This window comes from Hemitrygon akajei, chromosome 7 (genome assembly GCF_048418815.1).
Source record: "Hemitrygon akajei chromosome 7, sHemAka1.3, whole genome shotgun sequence".
NCBI lineage: Eukaryota > Metazoa > Chordata > Chondrichthyes > Myliobatiformes > Dasyatidae > Hemitrygon > Hemitrygon akajei.
In genome coordinates, this window is record NC_133130.1 from 158,708,948 (window position 1) to 158,735,195 (window position 26,248).

A 26,248-nucleotide genomic window follows, 5' to 3' on the forward strand; every position below is an offset into this window, starting at 1 on the left:
AAAACTTTTCATTTTGTGAAGGTCATCTGATTTCAGACATGGGATGAAGAACATAAAGGGCGTCTCATGACCTTTCTACCATTAGAAAAGGAAAGAAACATTTATTGTAGTTCCATTCTGATTGGAGACAAGTTAAACTTCAGTTGCACAACGAGGCTACATTAAACCCATTGGCTGATGGTTAGCTGCTTGATGTTAGCATTAACAGAGACGTGGGGAAGTAATGTTCCCTTGCTGAGTTGTGCCTGTAATCACTTGTGTAAGTATCCAGCCTTAATTGATAATCTTGATTTTGACATTAAATCTCAGAACAATAATTAGAGAATAAAAAGCTGTTACCATAAAAGTGACCATAACAGTAGCATGGATGCAAATTCCAACTGGTTCAGTTGTCCCTTTAGGGTGGAAACCTGAAATGTTGCTCTTTTATTTCTGGTTTTATTTTTCTGCTCTGAACTCAGTCAGAAAGCTGCTGGCAGGTTATAAAGAACTCAGACCACCAACTTTGAGCATTCAGTGGGTGGGTAATAAATGTCAGACTCTCCAGTGCCCCTGTACATCAGATCATCTGTTTTTAAGTTTAGTTTGGGGATGGATGGTCTAGAGCAGGGGTTCCCAACTTGGGGTCCACAGACCCTTTGTTTAATGATACTGGTCCTTGGCATAAAAAGGGTTGGGGACCTCTGATCTAGAGACTTGACTACTCAGCCCATTTTAATTGATGTCACTCACCCTGGCCCCTCTCCTCACCCATCTGCTGCTTAAACTGGGAATTGCAATAGCCAACGAGCTGAATAGACAGTCTGAGATGACAAAAAAAAGTTAAGGGCAGAAATTACTAATTAGTATAGAAAAGGGAAAATTTTAATGAAGAAGGTTTGCAAATTAGTTTTATCTGGGGGGGGGGGGAAGACACATTAAACTCTGAAGTACTCCCTCGGTCCTGTCTTTCTAACTAAGAAGCACTTCCTCTGCAGTGCCCCTTCAGTAGTACAACAGCTGTTTTTGTTGAGTGTCATTGACTCATGGTGACCCTATGGATAGTGTAGTTGTCCATGGGGTTTTATGGCAAGATATAGAAGTAGATTGCCAAGCCTTTCTTGCCTGCCCAGGTTGAGACCCAGCCGGATATATCCGCCTCGAAGTCCAGTGCTGATGCCACTACACCACCAGCTGGCCCAGTACGACACCTACCCTGCAATGTTGTGCAGCCCCTCGTAAAGCAGGTCTCCTCTATGATCCTGTACAAGTGTTGAAGTCCCTGGACCAGATCTTGAAATCACAAGCTGGGGTATGGGTGTGTGTTGTTCACTCAGTACGGGTTACACACTTGAGTGAATTATAATGGTTTAACAATTATAAAGGACCATTTTATACTTGTACAAATCCTTTTTAATAGAACAGACAAATTATTACACAGTTGTGTAAGGGACATACAAAGAAAGTGCAGCTGACTGCTGTAAGGAGTGGATTAGGTATCTGACTGAGCACAAGGAAGCACCAGGCAATCACATCCACTATTGTGTGTCGGATGGGCCAGCATGAAAGTAGGAGCGGTGGAAGTTCAGACGGTCCTGGAACCTAATGAGGTTGTCTGGCCCAGTGACCAGGGATTTCTCCAGGCCCACATTGAATCCATTGTCTCTGTACATTCCACATTTGCTTAAGTGATTAGAAAGCTTACGAGATATTGAAAAGTAGCTGGTCTGGAATAAAAAGAGACGACAAGGGATGAGTCTAAGGGGAAGAGACAGAACCCACCACCACTCTCAATTCCATCAGCAGACACTAACATCACAATTAGATCGTCAGGATAGGACTGATTTTGCCTCTTTTCGAAACTGTTAACTGAGGAAAAATAATAACTGGGTGTTATGCACACTGACCCTTATCTGGGTACAGGTTCTTCTGCCAGCAAGTCTCAGTGAGAAACTGTGTTTAATTGTCACTGAACTTGGGTTCCGTAGATAAATATTCGATCGGGAGAGGGGTCCACACACTGTGACCCCTACTGGGGGATGGGTCCCACACACACTGGCCCTCACTGCGGGACGTTCTATAAATTATGAAATAATGAACCAGAATTTGGACAGTTAATTGCAGCAAGTTATTAAAAGATTGGCAGATATCACAGTAAACCAGCTGATTTCAGAAATCACTCTTACCGGCATTTCATGGACAGTTGGCTGTTGACTCCCATAAACCTGGTTGGTTGTTCGATATATCGGATTAATTGGTTGGGATCTATAGATTGTCGGTCAACAAAGAAATACATTTCATGTGATTATCGCTTATAAAAACATTAATATCCATTTGTCATGACAATCCTTGCAGCCCATGCTCTCTGCCTACCTCCTCTCAGGCTGCATGTTGTCCTTGGGCTTCTGCCCTTGTGCAGCCTGTGGCTGGAGTTGAGCAGTGTGAGGTGAACACTGGAGAGGAGGCTATTCACCCCTCAACTGTCAACCCTTGCTTTAGAATCTGAATCCGTACTCCACCCCGCCGGCATTTGTTTCCTACACTCTGCCATACTGACCAGCACTCTTTCAGCCTTGACCCACGGCTGCAACGGACTCTGGTGGAGGGAATTTCGGATCTCCAGGACACCGGATGGAGAACTGTTTGTCATCACCTCCAAGTGGCTGATTACTTTATTCTGGATTCTGCTGAAGGTAAACATCTGCCCTTCTGCCACCACAAAGCCCATCTGCGTGTGTGTGAGAGCGAGTATGTGCATATATTATATGTGAGTGCGTGTTTGTAGATGTGCTCATGTGTGACTATGTGTTTGAATGTTTTGTGGGTGTATCTGTGAGTGTATATGTGTGAAAGTGTGTATATTTTAGGGTTTAGGGTGCTATGTTGGTATGTACTGTATGTGTCTGTGGCTGTGTATGTAAGTGCATGCATCTTTGCAAATATGTGTGAGACTATGCATCTGTGTGTGCATACAAGCATGTGTGTGAGTGCTTGTGTTTGTGTATCTGTGTAAATGTGGTTGTGGGAGTGTTGGTGCAAAGTTATGAATTTGGGTGCATAAAAGGGAAGGGAGAGCAGGTAAGACCATGAACCTGCAGCAAGAGGCCATACCCACCACCACCCGTCAATATTCTAGAGCCATGAGAGGAGTGACATGGACACATGCTGTATTTCTGCTGGTGACGAGTCGAGGAAGCTGCAGCAGGAATCAGTGGGCCCTGTAGGAAGGGTAATTGACCAGAGAGGTCGCAGGGAGGACAGGAACTGGAACTGCTTCAGATGCCACAGGTAATGATTTCAGGAACAGTAACAACATAAAAGGGGAGGATTTGGGGTGTAACCATTAACTGAAATCTGCAATTCAGGTATGCAACCTGATGAAAACATGGGATGAAACATAACCACAACGCATGCAGCAAGGAGCCCAGCTTACTTCAAAGCGTGGGCTCATATTGTAAAATTAGGGGGAATCAGTTACACAGTGCCTATAAAAAGTATTCACAGCAACCCCACCCCCAGAGGTTTTCTTATTTTATTGTCTTACAACATTGAATCACAGTGGATTTAATTTGCTTTTTTGACACTGATCAACAGAAAAAGACTCATATCAAAGTGAAAACATCTCTATAAAGTGATGTAAATTAATTACAAATATAGAACACAAAATAATTGATAATATGACACACCAAATCATCACAGGTGGAGCCAATTGGTTTTAGAAGCACATCATTAGTTAAATGGAAATCACTGTGTGTAGTCAAGGTGTTTCGATTGTGGTAAAAATACACTTGTATCTGGAATGTCCAACTGCTGGTGAGTCAGTATCCTGGCAAGAACTACACCACAAAGACAAAAGAACACTCCAAGCAACTCCACAAAAAGGTTATTGAAAAGCACAAGTCAGGAGATGGATACAAGAAAATTTCCAAGTCAATGACTATCCCTTGGAATACAGTTAAATCAATAATCAAGAAATGGAAAGAACATGGCTCGGCTGTAAACCTGCCTAGAGCAGGCAGTCCTCAAAAACTGAGTGACCGTGCAAGAAGGGGACTAGTGAGAGAGGCCACCAAGAGACCTGTGATAACTCTGGAGGAGTTACAAGCTTCAGTGGCTGAGATGGGAGAGACTGCGCATACAACTGTTGCCTGGGTGCTTCACCATAGAAACATAGAAAACTGACAGCACAATACCGGCCCTTCAGCCCACAAAGTTGTGTCGAACATGTCCCTACCTTCGAAATGACTAGGCTTACCTATAGCCCTCTATTTTACTAAGCTCCATGTACCTATCCAAAAGCCTCTTAAAAGACCCTATCGTATCTGCCTCTACCATCGTTGTCAGCAGCCCATTCCATGCACTCACCACTCTGCATAAAAAACTTACTTTGACATCTCTGTACCTACTTCCAAGCACCTTAAAACTGTGCCCTCTCATGTTAGCCATTTCAGTCCTGGGAAAAAGCCTCTGACTATCCATACAATCAATGCTTCTCACCATCTTATATACCTCTATCAGGTCACCTCTCATCCTCCGTCGCTCCAAGGAGAAAAGGCCGAGTTCACTCAACCTATTCTCATAAGGCATGCTCCCCAATCCAGGCAACATCCTTGTAAATCTCCTCTGCACCCTTTCTATGGCTTCCACATCATTCCTGTAGTGAGGCAACCAGAACTGAGCACAGTACTCCCAAGTGAGGCCCTATATAGCTGCAACATTACCTCTCGGCTCCTAAATTAAATTCCACTATTGATGAAGGCCAATACACCATACGTCTTCTTAACCAGTTGTAGCTTTATGGGAAAGTGGCGAAGAGAAAGCCACCGTTGGAAAAAAAACTGACATGAAATCTTGGCTAGAGTTTGCCAGGTGGCACGTGGAGGATTCTGAGGTCATCTGGAAGAATGGTCTGATTAAAACAAAATTGAGGTTTTTGGCTAGTAGACTAAACACTATGTTTGGTCAAAGCCAAACACCACACATCATCAAAAACAAAACATCCCTATCATGAAACATGGTGGTGGCTGCATCATGCTGTGGGGATGCTTCACTGCAGCGGGCTCTGGAAGGCTTGTGAAGAAGGCAGAGGGTAAAATGAATGCAGCAAAACACAGGGAAATCCTGGAGGTAAACCTGATGCAGTCTGCAAGAGAACTGCGATGGGAGAAGCTTTGTTTTCCAGCAAGACAATGACTTCAAGCATAAAGCCAAAACTACACAGGAATGGCTTAAAAACAAACTTAATGTCCTGGAGTGGCCAAGTCCAGGCCTCAATCCAATTCAGAATTTGTGGCTGGACTTGAAAGGGGCTGTTTACTCATGATTCCCATACAATCTGACAGAGCCTGAGCAGTTTTGTAAGGAAGAATGGGGGAAAATTGCAGGAGTCCAGATGTACAAAGCTGATAGAGACCTATCCACACAGACTATAACTGCTGCCAAAGGTGCATCTACTAAATACTGACTTGTAGGGGTGAATACTTATGCAATTATTTTGTGTTTTATAATTGTACTTTTGATCTGCTTTCAGTTTGACACAAGAGTATTTTGCTGTTGATCAATGTCAAAAAAGCCAAATTAAATCCACTGTGATTCAATGTAAAACAATAAAACATGAAAACTTTCAAGGGTGGTGAATACTTTTTATAGGCATTGTATATGAGAGCATACTAACATATTGCACCATGGTATGGAAACTGCACTGTGCTGGACAGGCAGACTCTACAACGGGTACTTAAAACTGCCCAACACATCACCGGCACCAACCTACCTGCCATTAAGGACAGATACACAAAAAGGTGCCAGAAAAGGCCAGCAATATCTTGAAGGTCCCCACACACCCAGCTCGTGGACTGTTTCTCCCACTCCCGTGAGGGAGGAGGCAATGTAACATCCATGTCAGGACCACCAGACTCAAAAGCAGTTACTTCCTCTGATCAACACCCCCACTCATTAACCCACCCACCACCAGTACTAGTTTACCATTTCCTGTCAGAGTCTTTTCGTGCACAGGTACTCCTGTATCCAGCGTCACTTTATGTACATACAATCAGACTATGTAGATAATCTAATCTTATGTATTTATTGTTTTATTATTGTGTACTTTATGCTTATTGTGATTTTTAATGTTGTGTCAGATCTTGAGAAATAGTAACTGCTCTCCTTTATACTTGTGCACTGAAGAATGACAATAAATAATCTCGAATAAGGGTGTGAGACACAAATTCGTGCCCCTGACATTCACCATGTGGTGCTGTGAACAGGCGCTCACTGGCAGACTCTCTCCTCTAGGGGGCGGTAGATACAACGGGAGTGATAGCTCTCCAAGAGATCCAGATCAACTTAATCCTCTAGAAAGAAGTCAAGATAATTATTGATAAAGGTTCTTCCCTAACGCAGGAAAGACTAGCACCTAGGGAGAATCGGATTAGACCTGGTTCGGGTCACTGGAAGCTGGATGATTGGCCAAATGAGAATATGACTTCAGCCAGAAATGAGGTGAAGCAAAGTGTGTGTCAACGGCTGAAGAGTATAACCTGGGTTCACCTATCACCGTGACGTGCAATACATAGAACTACACACAAACAAAAGTGTTGGAGGAACTCGGCAGGACAGGCAGCATTGATGGAGGGAAATAAACAATTTTGGGCTGAGACCGTCAATCAGGGTTGAATGTATCTGCAAGGGGCAGAAGCCAGAATAAGAAGCTGGGGGAGGGGAAGGGGTACAAGATGGCAGGTGATAGGAACTGAGTTCCTCCAGCATTTTGTGTTTGTGCAATCTATAAAAGTAATTTTGTTAATCCTATCAATAAATAAGGATAGTTCCGCCCCGTTGCCACAATACTAAACATTCAGAGGTCAGATTTGTGATCCAGTGATATGTTTTTTGATTAACTGGCCAGTGAAAGTGGCCCACAGTGAGTAGGCTTGAGTTAGAAGTGAGAGGGGTGAGGTTGATTGGGAATGCAGGGAGAGTAAAATGGACTAATGTAGGATGAGTGCGGGTGGACGGCTGGATGCAGGAAGATCAGTGCAGACCGAGTGGAGCAAAGGGCAAGTTTTTCCTGTGGCTCTGACATTACGCAATTCTGGACTCCGAAAGATATCAGTAAAGACACTGTGGTAGGTAACTTCCCCTAAGAGAGTATTTTTAGACACTGTGGCAATCTGTCTGTCTGCAGTGGGAAATTAGACACTGCCTTAGATGGCCTGAATGTGGAATGTGGTGATCTGAGTAGGAGCCAATCAGTACAGCTGCAGGCAAATGAAAGGGTACATCAGCTCCATTAGATTAACTTCTCTAGGGGAGGTGTCGATGGTTCATTTTATCTATTTATTTATCGTTTATTTAGAGATACAGCTCTTCCAGCCACACCGCCCCAGCAACCCCCGACAAACCCAACTGACCCTAATCTAGTCCCAGGACAACTTACTATGACCAATTAACCTAGCCGGTACGCCTTTGGACGGTGGGAGGAAAGCAGAGGGCCCGGAGAAAACCCACACATTCCACAAGGAGGATGCACAGAGACTCTTTACAACTCCAAACTCTGGAACACCTGAGCTTTAACAGCATCGCGCTAACCGCTAAGCGACCATGGCGCCCTATCCAGACTGGAACGCAAGGACACTCGATGGAAAAATGCAACAAGCCCTGAAAGGGCCAGACACTGCTGTAAATACTCAGTGAGGTCTCATCTGTGAAAGAGAAACAGTCAACGTTTGAAGTCATTGACCTGGAACGTCAGCCGAGTTTCTCTTTCCCCCGGTCACTGACGATGATAGACGTTCATCTCCACCATTGGGATGAGCAGGCCATGTGTAACGTATCCAAGTTTGCTGAGGGTACAAAGTGGATGGCAACATGAGTGGTATGTGGACAGGCTAAGCAGAAGGGCATGAGCCAGGCAGATGGAAAATAATGTAAAAAATTATGGACATCCATATCGATTTTAAAAAGAATTGGAGGAAGTTTTTAAATGGTGAGGGGTTGGAAAGTATTGAATGATCAAGGGGATGGAGGTATCCTTATACATGGGACACAAAACATACAATTATAGCCAGCAATAAAGAAGGCACAGTATGTGGACAAAAAAATAGGGAACTTCTCTCGGGAATTCCCTGCCAAACATTGTCTTGTACAGGGAAGTGCATCAAGATAGGAACAAATCAGCAGAAGATCCTACAAATATTCATAACCCTGCCCTCCCACAGTCCCATGTGAATATTGCACACTCTCAGCAGACTCTTTAAATGTTGACACATTGGGAAAATCCTTGCAGAGATACTGTCATGCTCCTGGGGAACCCCAAACAATGACTTTCACAGTTCTCGGGATATGTAATAAATATTGCCAGCCTTGGTGAATCTGCAGCGTAGCACAGCAAGGAGATGGGAATCCCTTCATACCAAAGCTGCAGTTGCTACATAAGACACCAGGACAGTAAATACAGTATTTTTTTGTAATGTCCAGTTGGAAACATAATGAAAACAGGAGATTAAGACATCCAGTGATCGAAGCTTTGGGATCTATGAAAATAACAGCCCCTGTCTGCAACCCTGCATCTGACTCAGAATCTGCTCTACATGTCAATCATTGTGTTATAAGCAACTTATTCTCAACAAAGCATAAAAATCACGGCACTGCAGATGCTAGAAATCTGCAATAAAATAGAGTGAGCTCTGCCACATGAAAGCAGGATCTATTATCACCATCCAGGCCATGCACTCTTCTTGCTACGACCATCAGGCAGGAGGTACAGGAGCTTTATGTCCCACATCAACAGGTTAAGAACATAAAAAATAGGACCAGGAGTAGGCCATCCGGCCCATCGAGCCTGCCCTGACATTCAATAAGATCATGGCTGATCTGTCCGTAAACTCAGCTCCATCTACCTGTCTTTTCCCCATAACCCTTAATTCCCTTACTACGTAAAAATCTAACTAACTGTATCTTAAATATATTTAGTGAAGAAGCCTCAACTGCTTCCCTGGGCAGAGAATTCCACAGATTCACCACTCCCTGGGAAAAATAGTTTTTCCTCATCTCCATCCAAAATCTTCTTCCCTGAATCTTGAGGCAATGTCCCCTAGTTCTAGTCTCACCTACCAATGGAAACAACTTACCTACTTCTATCTTATCTATCCCTTTCAAAATTTTGTATGTTTCTATAAGATCCCCTCTCATTCTTTTGAATTCCAGAGAGTATAGTCCCAGGCGACTCAATCTCTCCTCATAGGTTAACCCCTTCATCTCTGGAATCAACCTGGTGAACCTCCTCTGTACTGCCTGCAAAGCCAGTATATCCTCCTCAAGTACAGAGACCAGAACTGCTCACAGTACTCCAGGTGCGGCCTCACCAGTACCCAGTATAGTTGCAACATGACCTCCCTGCTCTTAAATTCAATCCCTCTAGCAATGAAGGCCAACATTCCATTTGCCTTCTTAATAACCTGTTGTACCTGCAAGCCAACTTTTTGCGATTCATGAACAAGCACTCTCAAGTCCCTTTGCACAACAGCATGCCGAAATCTTTCACCATTTAATAATAATAATAATAATCTGCTCTTCTGTTATTCCTTCCAATGTGGATGATCTCGCATTCACTAACATTGTATTCCATCTGCCAGACCTTGGCCCACTCACTTAACCTATCTATATCCCTCTGCAGACTCTCCACATCCTCTACAATTTGCTTTTCCACTCAGTTTAGTGTCATCAGCAAATTTTACTACGCTACATGGTAAATAGCTGCGGGCTCAGCTCCAACTCCTGCGGCACCCTACTCACCACCGACTGCCAACCGGAGAAATACCCATTTATACCAACTCTCTGCCTTCTATTGGTTAACCAAACCACTATCCATGCCAATACATTTCCTGACTCCATGCATCCGTATCTTATTTATAAGTCTCTTGTGTGGCACCTTATCAAACGCCTTCTGGAAATCCAAGTATATGACATCCACCTGTTCCTTTCTATCCACTGCACTCATTATGTCCTCAAAGAACTTCAGTAAGTTTGTCAAACAGGACCTGCCCTTTCTGAGTCCATACTGTGTCTGTCTAATGGAACCACTCCTTTCTAACAATTACCCTGCAACCATCAAGTTCCTTTTCATTCACCACTACACTGATCAGATTCTACAACCTACAAACTCATTTTCAATACTGTATAACCAGCGTGGATAACTGCACTCACTGCAATTCTACCACCTACAGACTCACTTTCAAAGACTCTTTACAACTCATGTCCACAGGATTATTTTTCTTTTCACAGCCTGTCTTCTTTTCCACATTGGTTGCTTGTCAGTCTTTGCCATTTATATATAGCTTTTTGTAAAATTCCATGGTATTTTTCCTGTAAATGCCTGCAAGAAAATGCATTTCAAAGTAGTATATAGCAACATATAAACATTTTAATAATAAATTTACTTTGAACTGTGATCTGGATACACTGCAACTTTCTAGACGGTATTAAAGTCTCCAACTTTAGGCAGCTCCCACTCTCTGTCTGCTGTAACGGAACTGGCCACTTCTGCTTGTCGTCAATCTGTGATAGTTTCATTCTCTCTCTCTATTAGCGTAGCCTGGTCTGGTGGGCACATTCTTCAGCCTTGCTATTAGTAGCACGTTACACTAACAAAGAAAGATCACTTTGCCGACTGCCACCAGCTTAGGCTGTGCTGGTTGACAACACATTTCACTGTATGTTTTTGATGTACATGTGATAAATAAATCACAGAACTGTAGAACCACAGAAGGGAACAATGCAGAAATGGACACCCTCAGCCCACATCATCCATGCCAACCATGAGGAAGGATATCTTGACCAATCACATTTGCTCACATTATCCCTCCACACCAAATACATTTGCTCACATTATCCCTCCACACCAATCACATTTGCTCACATTATCCTTCCACACCAACCACATTTGCTCACATTATCCCTCCACACCAATCACATTTGCTCACATTATCCCTCCACACCAAATACATTTGCTCACATTATCCCTCCACACCAATCACATTTGCTCACATTATCCTTCCACACCAACCACATTTGCTCACATTATCCCTCCACACCAATCACATTTGCTCACATTATCCCTCCACACCAAATACATTTGCTCACATTATCCCTCCACACCAATCACATTTGCTCACATTATCCATCCATTATCACATTTGCTCACATTATCCCTCCTCACCAATCACATTTGCTCACATTATCCCTCCATACCAATCACATTTGCTCACATTATCCCTCCATACCAATCACATTTGCTCACATTATCCCTCCACACCAAATACATTTGCTCACGTTATCCCTCCACACCAATCACATTTGCTCACATTATCCCTCCACACCAATCACATTTGCTCACATTATCCCTCCACACCAACCACATTTGCTCACATTATCCCTCCATAATCACATTTGCTCACATTATCCCTCCACACCAAATACATTTGCTCACATTATCCCTCCTCACCAATCATTTGCTCACCTTTCCTCTGTCACATTTGCATTCATCCTATCATGGATATTTTACCCACCCCTTCCTCTCCCACCTTCTCTGCCCATTTATTTCTCTCTCCCAGCTCCAAGACCTCAAGTTTCACAATTTCCCTCTCTCCACAGATTCTGCTTGGCATGAACATTCTCCCATTCCCTATTGTTGCTAACAGGTTCCCTCGATTCCATTTTCTGAAACAAATACCATGGATCCCTTCACGATGAAGATAAAATCAGCAGATGTTGGAAATTCAAGCAACACACACAAAATGCTGGGGGAACTCAGCAGGCCAGGCAGCATCTATGGAAAAGAGTAAACAGTCGACATTTCACGCCGATTCCCTTCATCAGCCCTTTTATTCTCCAGCCCTGCTGAAGGGTCTCGGCCTGAAAAGTTGACTATTTGCTCTTTTCCATAGGTGCTGCCTGACCTGCTGAGTTCTTCCAGCATTTTGTGTGTGTTGTCTTGGATCTCTTCACCAAATTATCAGTTTTCTGATCTTGGAGCATGCTCTCCTGGGTTCTTTTCCTGAGATTAGACCCTTGTTGCCTCTATATCCCGTTCATCCGAATTCCATTTGATATATCCGTTCTCTCGGAATCCCATTCCTCCTCTCCCTTGATTTCCCTTCCATGCATTAAGTCCCTCCTTTGTACACAATGGATCCCGCAAATTCAATCCCATTGCAACCCCAGCTCGGGATCTGACTGCATCTCTTTGCTGGGATTACGCTCCCAGATTCCATGGGTGGGCCTCTTGGACATCGTTCCGAAGAGAGCTCTCCATTAGGCGGATCCAATTCCAAACCACTTCCATGGGAATCCCATTTCCGCTCCCTTCCACCGGGATTTCCTGGAATGAAATGCCTCCCAGTACCTGTAACCCTGGAAACAGTCCGGATGCTCAAATCTGTCGGGGACGCCCGGGTGCACTCGGTAATACTGGCTGGTCCGTGGCGGGACAGGAGGCTCGGGTTCCGGCACCGGCTCCAAATATTTCACCGTGGGATCCTTCACTCCACACTGCTCCATGGCGCTAGGAACCACAACAAGCGCCCGTTACCGGGCAACCCTCATACGTCATTCGGCAGGAAGTGGCTCACCATCCAATGGGAGAGCGTCATGTGGAGGTATTGACCCTCACTGGGGGCACACACACTGACCCTCACTGGGAGACGGGTCCCAAACACACTGACCCTCACTGGGAGACGGGTCCCACACACACACTGACCCTCACTGGGGGATGGGTCCCACACACACTGACCCTCACTGGGGACAGGTCCCACACACACTGACCCTCACTGGGGGACGGGTCCCACACACACTGACCCTCACTGGGGGACGGGTCCCACACACACTGACCCTCACTGGGGACAGGTCCCACACACACTGACCCTCACTGGGGGATGGGTCCCACACACACTGACCCTCACAGGGGGATGGGACCACACACACTGACCCTCACTGGGGGACGGGTCCCACACACACTGACCCTCACTGGGGATGGGTCCTACACACACCGACCCTCACTGGGGATGGGTCCCACACACACACTGACCCTCACTGGGGGATGGGTCCTACACACACTGACCCTCACTGGGGGGGCGGATCCCACATACACTGACCCTCACTGGGGACGGGTCCCACACACACTGACCCTCACTGGGGGATGGGTCCCACACACACTGACCCTCACTGGGGGACGGGTCCCACACACACAGTGACCCTCACTGGGGGACGGGTCCCACACATACTGACCCTCACTGGGGATGGGCCCCACACACACTGACCCTCACTGGGGGACGGGTCCCACACACACTGACCCTCACTGGGGATGGGTCCCACACACACTGACCCTCACTGGGGGACGGGTCCCACACACACTGACTCTCACTGGGGGTTGGGTCCCACACACACACTGACCCTCACTGGGGGACGGGTCCCACACACACTGACTCTCACTGGGGGTTGGGTCCCACACACACCGACCCTCACTGGGGGACGGGTCCCACACACACACTGACCCTCACTGGGGGTTGGGTCCCACACACACTGACCCTCACTGGGGGTTGGGTCCCACACACACTGACCCTCACTGGGGGTTGGGTCCCACACACACACACTGACCCTCACTGGGGGTTGGGTCCCACACACACTGACCCTCACTGGGGATGGGTCCCACACACACTGACCCTCACTGGGGATGGGTCCCACACACACTGACCCTCACTGGGGGTTGGGTCCCACACACACTGACCCTCACTGGGGGTTGGGTCCCACACACACACTGACTCTCACTGGGAGATGGGTCCCACACACACTGACCCTCACTGGGGGTTGGGTCCCACACACACACTGACCCTCACTGGGGGTTGGGTCCCACACACACTGACCCTCACTGGGGGTTGGGTCCCACACACACTGACCCTCACTGGGGGATGGGTCCCACACACACTGACCCTCACTGGGGATGGGTCCCACACACACTGACCCTCACTGGGGGTTGGGTCCCACACACACCGACCCTCACTGGGGGACGGGTCCCACACACACTGACCCTCACTGGGGGATGGGTCCCACACACACTGACCCTCACTGGGGGACGGGTCCCACACACACAGTGACCCTCACTGGGGGACGGGTCCCACACATACTGACCCTCACTGGGGATGGGCCCCACACACACTGACCCTCACTGGGGGACGGGTCCCACACACACTGACCCTCACTGGGGATGGGTCCCACACACACTGACCCTCACTGGGGGACGGGTCCCACACACACTGACTCTCACTGGGGGTTGGGTCCCACACACACACTGACCCTCACTGGGGGACGGGTCCCACACACACTGACTCTCACTGGGGGTTGGGTCCCACACACACCGACCCTCACTGGGGGACGGGTCCCACACACACACTGACCCTCACTGGGGGTTGGGTCCCACACACACTGACCCTCACTGGGGGTTGGGTCCCACACACACTGACCCTCACTGGGGGTTGGGTCCCACACACACACACTGACCCTCACTGGGGGTTGGGTCCCACACACACTGACCCTCACTGGGGATGGGTCCCACACACACTGACCCTCACTGGGGATGGGTCCCACACACACTGACCCTCACTGGGGGTTGGGTCCCACACACACTGACCCTCACTGGGGGTTGGGTCCCACACACACACTGACTCTCACTGGGAGATGGGTCCCACACACACTGACCCTCACTGGGGGTTGGGTCCCACACACACACTGACCCTCACTGGGGGTTGGGTCCCACACACACTGACCCTCACTGGGGGATGGGTCCCACACACACTGACCCTCACTGGGGGACGGGTCCCACACACACACTGACCCTCACTGGGGGATGGGTCCCACACACACTGACCCTCACTGGGGGATGGGTCCCACACACACTGACCCTCACTGGGGGACGGGTCCCACACACACACTGACCCTCACTGGGGGATGGGTCCCACACACACAGACCCTCACTGGGGGTTGGGTCCCACACACACTGACCCTCACTGGGGATGGGTCCCACACACACTGACCCTCACTGGGGATGGGTCCCACACACACTGACCCTCACTGGGGGTTGGGTCCCACACACACAGACCCTCACTGGGGGTTGGGTCCCACACACACTGACCCTCACTGGGGATGGGTCCCACACACACTGACCCTCACTGGGGTTGGGTCCCACACACACTGACCCTCACTGGGGGTTGGGTCCCACACACACACTGACTCTCACTGGGGATGGGTCCCACACACACTGACCCTCACTGGGGATGGGTCCCACACACACTGACCCTCACTGGGGTTGGGTCCCACACACACTGACCCTCACTGGGGGTTGGGTCCCACACACACACTGACTCTCACTGGGGATGGGTCCCACACACACTGACCCTCACTGGGGGTTGGGTCCCACACACACCGACCCTCACTGGGGGATGGGTCCCACACACACTGACCCTCACTGGGGGATGGGTCCCACACACACCGACCCTCACTGGGGGATGGGTCCCACACACACCGACCCTCACTGGGGGATGGGTCCCACACACACTGACCCTCACTGGGGGTTGGGTCCCACACACACTGACCCTCACTGGGGGTTGGGTCCCACACACATACTGACCCTCACTGGGGGTTGGGTCCCACACACACACTGACCCTCGCTGGGAGACAGGTTCCGCTATTTCTTCCTGACATTGGGCGTACTTCACTTGCCACCTTCCCAGGAGTTCTTCCTTTCAGTTCCCCAATTTTGTCAAACTCAAGTCCGCTGCTGTCTGTCCTTGTGTCTACATCTTCTGCCTGCCAGTAACTATCCAAGAGAAACTGCAATATTGTGACATGTGGCATTGCTCAATAGTGTCATACATTTAATGCATGCCTCTCCAACAGCTGTCAATCTTGTTCTGTTGCTGGCTGCTGGTCATAACACTTCCTCTCTTCTGGAGGTGAATGTTTATTTTCTGTCACAACACCCTTGCACTTTAGAGTTATTTGTTCCTGCTCTCAATGTCAGAATCAGAATCAGGTTTAATATCACTGACAACACGAGTGAATCTGCAGATGCTGGAAATAAATAAAAAACACAAAATGCTGGCAGAACTCAGCAGGCCAGACAGCATCTGTGGGAGGAGGTAATAACGATGTTTCGGGCCGAAACCCTTCATCAGGAGTGAAGTAACATGGGATGGTCGAGGGGTGATAAGAAGTGGGGGGAGGGATGAAGTATAGAGCTGGGAAGTGATAGGCTGGAGGGAAATGGGCTCGAGGGAAGGGGGAGAATTATGGGAAATAAAAGATAAAGAAAGGTAGGGCTGGGGGGAGAGATTATAGTGAGGGGGGGAAAAAGAGAGAGAACCAGACTAAAATAATAGATAGGAATGGGGGTAAAGGTGGGGGGCAGGGGTATCAATGGAGGTCAGTGAGTTGGATGTTCATGCCGGCAGATAGGAGGCTACCTAGGCAGGAGATAAGGTATTGCTCCATCGACTTGCGTGTGGCCTCATCTTGATGGTAGAGGAGGCCATGGACAGACATGTTGGAGTGGGAGTGGTCTGTGGAATTGAAGTGTGTGGCCACAGGGAGGACCGTGTAGCACTTCCCAGGACACTTCTTCCCTCACCACCATCCCAGGAACAGAAGAAGTGCTACACCTGCCCCCACACTTCTTCTCTCACCACCATCCCAGGCCCCAGACAGTCCTTTCAGGTGAGGCACCACTTCACCTGCGAGTCAACTGGGGTGATATACTGTATCCGGTGCTCCCGCTGTGGCCATTTATACATTGGGGAGTCCCGCCGCAGACCGGGAGACAGTTTCGCTGAACACCGGCGCTCGGTCCTCCAGCAGTGGCGGGATCTCCCTGTAGCCACACACTTCAATTCCACAGACCACTCCCTCTCCGACATGTCTGTCCATGGCCTCCTCTACCGTCAAGATGAGGCCACACGCAGGTCGATGGAGCAATACCTTATCTCCTGCCTAGGTATCCTCCTCCCTGCCAGCATGAACATCCAACTCACTGACCTCCATTGATACCCCTGCCCCCACCCTTACCCCCATCCCTATCTATTATTTTAGTCTGGTTCTCTCTCTCTCTCTCTCTTTTTTCCCCCTCACTATAATCTCCCCCCAGCCCTACCTTTCTTTCTCTTTTATTTCCCATAATTCTCCACCTTCCCCCTAGCCCATTTCCCCCCAGCCTATCACTTCCCAGCTCTCTAGTTTATCCCTCCCCCCACTTCTTATCCCCCCTCGACCATCCCATGTTACTTCACTCCTGATGAAGGATTTCAGCCCAAAACGTCGTTATTACTTCCTCCAATAGATGCTGTCTGGCCTGCTGAGTTCTGCCAGCATTTTGTGTTTTTTAATATCACTGACATATGTCATGAAATTATATATATATATTTAACAGTTAATTTAAATAAGCAGTGCAAAAATGGAAATAAAAAGGTGGTGAGGTAGTGTTCATGGGTTCAATGTTCATTTAGGAATCGGATGGCAAAGGGGAAGAAGCTGATCCTGCATCATTGAGTGTGTGCCTTCAGGTTTCTGATGGTAGCAATGCAAATACAGCTTGTTCAGGGTGATGGATGCTGCCTTTTTGAGGCATCGCTCCTTGAAGATGTCCTGGGTACTATGGGGGCTCGTGCCCATGCTGGAGCTGTCCAGCAATTCGTGTATATTCCACTGACAGGGGCACTGTGCTCACTGAAGTAAGCTGCCTACTATTCCCAAAATTGACAGGGTAATTTGATTGCTTGCATGTCCATGGTGAGTCTTGCCCAAATAGGGAGTGAGCGGGAGTATTCAAGGACATTTTCAACCTCTCAGTGCTACAGGCAGAAGTTCCCACTTGCTTCAAAAAGACAACAATTATTATAGTGCCTAAGAAGAATAATGCGGGCTGCCGTAATGACTATTGCCTGGTAGCACTCACATCGACAGTGATGGAATGCTTTGAGAGGTTGGTCTTGACTAGACAGAACTCCTGCCTCAACAAGGACCTGGACCCATTGCAATTTGCCTATCGCCACAATAGGTCAATGGCAGACACAATCTCAATGGCTCTCCACACGGCTTTAGACCACCTGGACAACACAAACACCTATGTCAGGATGCTGCAACATGCACAACACGCTGGAGGAACTCAGCAGTTCGGGCAGCATCTGTGGACATGAACAGTCAATGTTTCGGGCCAAGACCATCCGACCTGACGAAGGGTCTCAGCTTGAAATGTTGACTGTTCATTTCCACGGATGCTGCCTGACCTGCTGAGTTCCTCCAGCATGTTGTGCATGTTGCTTTGACCCCAGCATCTGCAGAGTATTTTGTGTTTAAGTCAGGATGCTGTTCATTGACTATAGCTCAGCATTTTATACCATCATTCCCACAATCCTGATTGAGAAGTTGCAGAACCTGGGCCTTTGTACCTCCCTCTGCAATTGGATCCTCGACTTCCTAACTGGAAGACAACAGTCTGTGTGGATTGGTGATAACATCTCCTCTTCCCTGACGATCTACACTGGCACACCTCAGGGGTGTGTGCTAAGCCCACTGTTCTACTCTCTGTATACACATGACTGTGTAGCTCGGCGTAGCTCAAATACCATCTATAAATTTGTTGATGATACAGCCATTGTTGGTAGAATCTCAGGTGGTGTTGAGAGAGTGTACAGGAGTGAGATATGTCAACTAGTTGAGAGGTGTTGCAGCAACAACCTGGCACTCAACGGCAGTAAGACGGAAGAGTTGACTGTGGACTTCAGGAAGGGTAAGACAAAGGAACACACACCAATCCCCATAGATGGATCAGAAGTGGAGAGAGTGAGCAGCTTCAAGTTCCTGGGTATCAAGTTCTCTGAGGATCTAACCTGGTCCCAACATATCGATGCAGTTATAAAGAAGGCAAAACAGCAGCTATACTTTATTAGGAGTTTGAAGAGATTTAGCATGTCAACAAATACACTCAAAAACTTCTATATTTGTACCATGGAGAGCTTTCTGACAGACTGCATCACTGTCTGGTATGGAGGGGCTACTGCACAGGACCGAAAGAAGCTGCAGAAAGTTGTAAATCTAGTCAGATCCATCTTGGGCACTAAAATACAAAGTACCCAGGACATCTTTAGGGAGCGGTGTCTCAGAAAGACAGTGTCCATTATTAAAGGCCTTCAGCACCCAGGGCATGCCCTTCTCTCACTGTTACCATCAAGTAGGAGGTACAGAAGCCTGAAGGCACTCACTCTGCGATTCAGGAACAGCTTCTTCCCCTCTGCCATCTGATTCTTAAATGGACTTTGAACCCTTGAACACTACCTTACTTTATTAAAATATATAGTATTTTTGTTTCTGCACATTTTTAAAAACTATTCAACATGCGTAATTGATTTACTTATTTATCGATTATTATGTTTTATTTTATTTATTTGTATTATTATTTTTTTCTCTCTCTGCTAGATTATGTATTGCATTGAACTGCTGCTGCTAAGTTAACAAATTTCATGTCCCATGACAGTGATAATAAACCTGCTTGTGATTCTAAGAATTTGGTCACAGGGTGACAGAGTCCTTCGGCCCACTGTTCCAATGCTAACAGTACTGTGCAATGTTCTTTGACACATACAGCTAGGGTGCCTCAGACCTATGCACAGTACTGGAGTAAATTTATGTATTGTACTGTACTGCTGCTACAAAAGAAAACAAATTTCATGATACCTGATTCTGATATGGGTCCCCATTGTGGACTGAGAGTGGGAAGGGGGCAGGGAGAGGTTAATCATGATTGGGAAAAGAAGAGGGAACCGGAAACACCAGAGATGACATTCTGTAATGATCAATAATCCAACTGTTTGGAATCAAATGACCTTGCGTCAGGGCTGGGTGTGTCTTCACCGCAGCACCACCCTTGTAAAAAAAAAAATCCTCTCCAGCCCTCTAAACTTCCCAGGCTCCCAACTTAAACCTCTGTCCTATCGCCGCCACCAGGCAAAAAGTGCAAATAAGATTATTGCTCCTATGTATCCCTTCATGGATTTGTCTGTCATTATCAAGGACCTCTCAGCCTCAACCTTTCATAGGGAAAATCAACTCATGCCAATCCATTCACTTCTTCATTTCATTTCCCTTTCTCATGCTCATCAACAAAAATGCTGCTGATTATTGTGGATGATGCAAAGTGAGAAACACTGCCCCCAGTTATGAATTGTTTCTGAAACCTCCCAACGTTTCACAACCCTGATTTCCAGTAATGCAATCTGCAATTTTCTATTTTCAAAGTTCAGAAGTATATTTATTGTTAAAGTACTTGCATGTTCCCATATACTACCTTGAGATTTATTTTACCGGGTTAAAAGAAATACAATGGAATTTACTGAAGAGCTGCACATAAACCGACAAACAACCAATGTGCACAAGAAGACAAACTACAAATAAAAATAATCCTGAGAACAAGAGTTGTAAAGAGTCTTCAAAAGTAGGTAGTAGAATCAGTGAGTGAAGTTATGCACACCGGTTCAGGAGCCTGATAATTACTGTTTGTGAACCCAAGGTATGAGACTCAAGGTGTCCGGACCTTCTAACCCTTAATGAGAAGAAGGTATGGCCTGGATGGTGGGGGTCTTTGATGATGGATGCTGCTTTCTTGTTTCAGCGCTCCACGTAAATGTGCTCAATGGTGGGGAGGGCTTTGTCTGTGATGGACTGAGATGTATCCAACACTTTATATAGCCTTTTCCATTCCTGGGCATTGGTGCCTCCATACCAGGCTGTGACACAACCAGTTAGGATAATCTCCACTGTACATCTATAGAAGTTTGTCAAAGGTTTTGATGACATGCTGAATCTGCAAAACTTCTAAGAAACTGGAAGGGCTGTTATGTCTGTGATGACTCTTCTGTGCTTTGCCCTGGACAGATCCTCTGATACGTTAATTCCAAGGAATTTAAAGCTTCTGACTCTCTCCACCTCTTTTCTCCCAAAGAGAACTGGCTCATGAACCTCTGGCCTCCTCATCCTGTAGTCAATAATCAACTCTTTGTGTTTGCTGAGTGAGAGACCATTGTTGTGGTACCATTTATTGTCTCCCTCCTATATGCGGATTTGTCACAACCTTTGTTTCGACCACAAACAGTGGTGTCGTCAGCTCCTCAATATGGATTTGGAGTTGTGCTCATTATACATCATTAAGTATAAAGTGAGTAAAGCAGAGGGCTAAGCACACAGTCCCGCAGTGCAGCTGTGCTGATGCTGGGAGTGAAGGAGATGTTGCTAATCCAAACTGAGTAAGGTCTGACAGAGAAAAAATTGAGGACCCATTTACTGAGGCCCAGGACTTGGTGCCATCTGCTGTCAGAAGTTTGGGAAATTACTCTCTCTCTCTATAGACTGAGCAGTTCCTACCAAATATTGAAAGTCCCAGATACAGAAGACACTTCAAATAGTGAGAGAGTCATGATAGAATGGTGGAGCAAACCTGATGGGCTGAATGGCCTAATTTTGCTCCTATGTCTTATGACCTTATGGAGAGTTTAGGACAAGAGGGTACAGCCTCAGAGTAAAAGGACATCCCTTTGGAAAAGAGATGAGGAAGAATTTCTTTACCCAGAGGGTGGTGAATTTGTGGAATTCATTGCCACAGATGGCTGCGGACACCTAGTTATTGGGTATTTTTAAAGCAGAGGTTGATATGTTCTTGATTAATAAGGGTGTCAAGTGTTATGGGAAGAAGGCAGAAGAATGTGGTTGAGAGGGAAAATAAATCCGCCATGATTGAAAGGTGGACCAGATTTGATGAGCTGAATGGCCTAATTCTGCTCCTATCTCATATGATTTTATGGAAAAAATCCTCTCTTAGATCACCCCCCTAAACCTTCTAACTCTCACCTTAAAGTTATGTCCTCTCCTCTTAGACACTATCATCATGGGAAAAAGAATCTTACTACTTTCCCTTTCTATCCCCCTCATAACTTTGTCTACCTCCATCTGGTCCCTCATCAGCCTCCAGAGAAAACAAACCAAGTCTATCAAACCGCTCTTTATAACAGAAACGCTCCAGTCCAAACAAGGTCCTGGTGAATTTCCTCTACATCCTCAACAGAGAAAGGGGAGGAGCATTTGACCCAAAGTGAAGCGATTAATCAGGCCGCTGCTGATCCTTATCTCACCATTCTTCAACTACATTTTCTCCATATTCTGTACCAGAAGCAAACCCAATACAATATCAAATGTTCTAAATACCTCCACGTATCCAGTGATATTTATAGAAATTCCAGATTTCCACTATCCTGTGAACTGCCAGACATCTTCCCAGAAAGGTTCAGCCCCACTTTAAGCTTTATGATTTCAATCTGAGCTGTAGGATTTTTATTTTTTTCTAAATATTAGCTATTTAATATATTTCACACAAACATTTTCTCTATCAACGATTTTGAATCCTTCTGTCACTTCAGAGGGTCACTCAGTGAGCATCTTATTAAACACTGCCCTGTTCAGGAGGAGCAAGACCAGACTTACGTTATCCTCTGTGTGAAATTAGGCTCCCTGCACAGATCTTATGCTTATTAGTTGCAGGTTCAAATCCACATCTTGGATCTTGAACTGACAAATATAAGCTGGCTCTCCTCCAAGAGATTGCAAAGTTGTTGGAGATAGTATTTCGAGATGAGATATTAGGTCAGGAACCTATCTGCTCCTTGTGTGATATCAAAGGTACTGTGGTATTGCTTTAAAGGTGCTCATCCACAGTGGCCTGATGAATGCTTATTCTTCAGATACTGTCACTAAATGAAGAAATTATCTGATTATTCTCACTTTATTGGTTGGGTGATTTGTTGTGTGAAATGGGTTCCTACATCAAAGCAGGAACTACTCTGGAAAATGCTTCATCGGTTGCTATGTGCCATCAAAATTTTCCAAATAGTAGTTAATTTTATTTTAACTCAACAAGACTTGTTCTGGAACACACTACCTGAGAAAGTGGTGGAGACAGGTACTCTCACAACACTTACAAAGTATCAGGACGAGCATTTGAATTGTCAAAGTATGGTAAGCTACAGGTCATGTGCTGGAAGGTGGGATCAGTACATTATGGTGAGCCAGTGTCTTTTTCTGTGCTTTATGCCACTCGAACTCTATGAATAAACAAACCATTCTGTTCACCTCCTAAGTTTCTCAACTAAATGTTATGAATAATGTGGTTACAAGTGGAACAATTATTCATTTGATTGTATCATTGTTTTATTTTGCACTGTCTTACCTTTGCAGTCATTGTTTCCACTGTATGCTATAATTTTATGCATAATTTACATTCTGTGTGTTATTTGTACCTGTGGACCTGTGATGCTGCTACAAGCAAGTTTTTCATCATCCCTTATTTCTCAGCTTATTTGTGCACATGACAATAAACTCAACTTGATTTGAACTTGAAAGAAACAATACTTAATAAAGAAGATACAAAGAGTGACTCTGGTGTGGATCTCTTTTCCCCTTGTTGATTGTAGCTTTTCTTCATTTCAATGATTCTTTTTTTATTGTTTCTCTCTCTATATATTATATCTATCTATATCTATATATATATACATAAAATCTCCTGATCTCTCTCTCTCTCTCTACACTCTAAATTCTATTTCTCTTTTATCTTACCTGTTATTTACAAACAATCTTATTCCTTTCAAAGTTGCATTTAATATTTCATTTATTCCCAATCCCCTCTCTTTTGCAGTTTCAGTCATACTTCTTTCTTATTTACCATCTCTCAGACTAGGCTACTCCTCAAACTATGCCTCAGTGTTGCTGGCTTCAACAAGACACCGGCTAGGATGTTTCAACACCTCTTTAGTTCTCTCCCTCTCATCGTCCTCATCAGTGTTCTGGCCCTCCACTGGGCACCATATTTTGTCAGCGTGTTCCTGGTATATCTGATGACCATGTTCTGTTCCAGTCTGCAGGGATTTTATAATCTTTGAATCATAGAGTCATAGAACATGAGAACAGGCGTGCTGCCCACTAGGTCCACACCAACCCTCAAACACTAGCTGTTCACTGATCTTGTGTTCTCCACGACCCCGTCAACTCCCTCCAGATTCCACTACACACATTCGCTCAGCAGCATACTTGCAGCAATCCAGCGGTCAACCAAGCCTGCATGCCCTTGGAATGTGGACGAACCCAGATGTTCATGGGGAGGAAATGCACACACTCTGCATGGACAGCTCCAAGATCAAGCTTAGCCAGAGATGTGGGGCAGCCTCTCTGTAAGCTGCACCTCAATTGCAGTTGGTAGGACTGGTGTTGTAATTATATTTACTCATGACTTTGATGCATCTGAGTGTCATGGGTTATAATCAATAATTCTGAAACCAACATAATCCAGAATAAAAAAATCACATGTTGCTACCCTTTCACCAAGTCTGTATCTGGAGATTTCCAGTGACTTCTATCTCCTACCTTGTGAGATTCATGCTAATGAACTGACCTTGGTCAGACAACTAATCATAATGTAGTTCATTTTCATGATAGATGTTTATTGATTGTTCAGAGGGGATTAACCATTTCTGGCTCATAATTTCACTTCTTAATTTTCTCAATTAAAAGTTATAACTAATGTGCAAACATAGACATAAATGACTTCATTGCTCTTGGCTAAACATTTCCATCTCTGAGATGTTTATTGCAAAATATTGTTTCCTCTTTGCCTTCTCTTTTAGAAACATCCTTCTCTTTCTTCCTCCCAATTTCAATTCTTCTTAAAAATGGTTTGACTAAAATATCACCTGCTTCTAGTCTACGGAGCTTCTGTCAATGCCTTGATATTTCAAACAACTTTTTGAAGCCATATTAACATGTATAAGTCAGAGACCCAATCTTCAGTGCAAATGCACCCGATATTTCCATGGTATATTGTCTCACTCACATCCAGTTCATTCGGCACTCTCACTGTATCATGTCTCCTATCTGATCCACTGCAAACCAACCTTCAGCTTTCAGGTGATCTTCAAAGGAACACCAAATCACTGGATATCAAGACTTCTGTTCACCACGATTGTCTCATTGTCACCATGGAAGTATAGCTCCATATAGTTACATATACAGCTCCATTCCCCATCAGGACGGCCTTGAAGCTCTCCACTTCTTTCTAGACAACAGACCCAACCTGCCCCCTTCCACCACCACTCTCCTCCATCTGGTGGTCACGTTGTCAAATGCAGTTCTTTTCAAATATTGATAAATAGGGACACAACCTGTTCAGTTCGAGTAATTAAGAATTGTCCTTAATGACACTTTTTCTCAATGATATCAAAACCAAACTTACCCCTGTTTATGAATCATGCCGAGTTATTCAGGCGAATTAATAATACAAATATTTTTGAAAAAGTACCCAGTTAGTGAAGTACCATTTATGATTGAGAATATACAATTGAAATTACCATTTTCTTTAATTCTGGTGCTCTGGAAACTCTTAACTGTACCATACAGAACTTATACTAAAGTAATAAAGCATTATGTGACTAAGAGAAGATTTGAATTGAATTGAATCTCGGATCGGTTATTCAAGACCTCGTTGCACTCCAAGAGTGGAGGGAGACAGATGACGACTTTACAATCTAGCGATTCAAGCTGGAAGCCTTCTGCCATCCTGCCAGATTTTTCTGCGATGCCAGAGCAAGATCTGAGGTAGTATGGGAATGGATTACTCTCTACACTGAACAACTCGAAGAACTCTGGTCTGACTAGTGAGCGGTTGCTCTGGTCGTCCAGAATTACGTAGGCTTTGATGGCCTTGTCTTTGTCTCCCTTAGGGTATACCTTAGTGAGGCAGATCTTTGAGCATGAACTGCTTGACTAACCTGAACCGCAAACTTCTGTGCAGTTCGAGCTGACAACAGTTGTATCGGGGTGATCCTCTCCTTCCCCGCCGTCCTCATCTGAGGGTGAAGGAGCCTTGTCAGTTTGCGGTGACGGGCCGGGATGCACGGCCACATTGTGATTAGTGCTGTTGCATTCTGAGCACTTTACGGGGAATGTACACTCTTTAGCGAGGTGGGAGGTAGAGGAACAGCACTTAAAACATATTCTTTTTTCCTTGAGAGGGGCCTTTCTTTCATCAAAGGGTTTGTTTCTAAACATTCTGCATCTTTTGAGGGGCTGGGGTTTGTTGTGCAATGGACAATTCTTGCTAGGGTCATTGTTAGTTGTGGAGACTTTGGTTTTATGC

General features: G+C 45.8%; 1 protein-coding gene across 1 annotated transcript; it reads right to left on the reverse strand.

Moving 5' to 3' along the window:
• Positions 1-1,369: 1,369 nt before the first annotated feature.
• Positions 1,370-12,553, reverse strand: pierce1 (piercer of microtubule wall 1). Its single transcript, XM_073052296.1, has 3 exons — positions 12,380-12,553; positions 2,166-2,244; positions 1,370-1,706 (listed from the first exon to the last, which is right to left on the reverse strand). The coding sequence occupies exons 1-3, from the start codon at positions 12,532-12,534 to the stop codon at positions 1,518-1,520; spliced, it is 423 nt and encodes a 140-aa protein (XP_072908397.1). The 5' UTR covers positions 12,535-12,553; the 3' UTR covers positions 1,370-1,517.
• Positions 12,554-26,248: the final 13,695 nt, after the last annotated feature.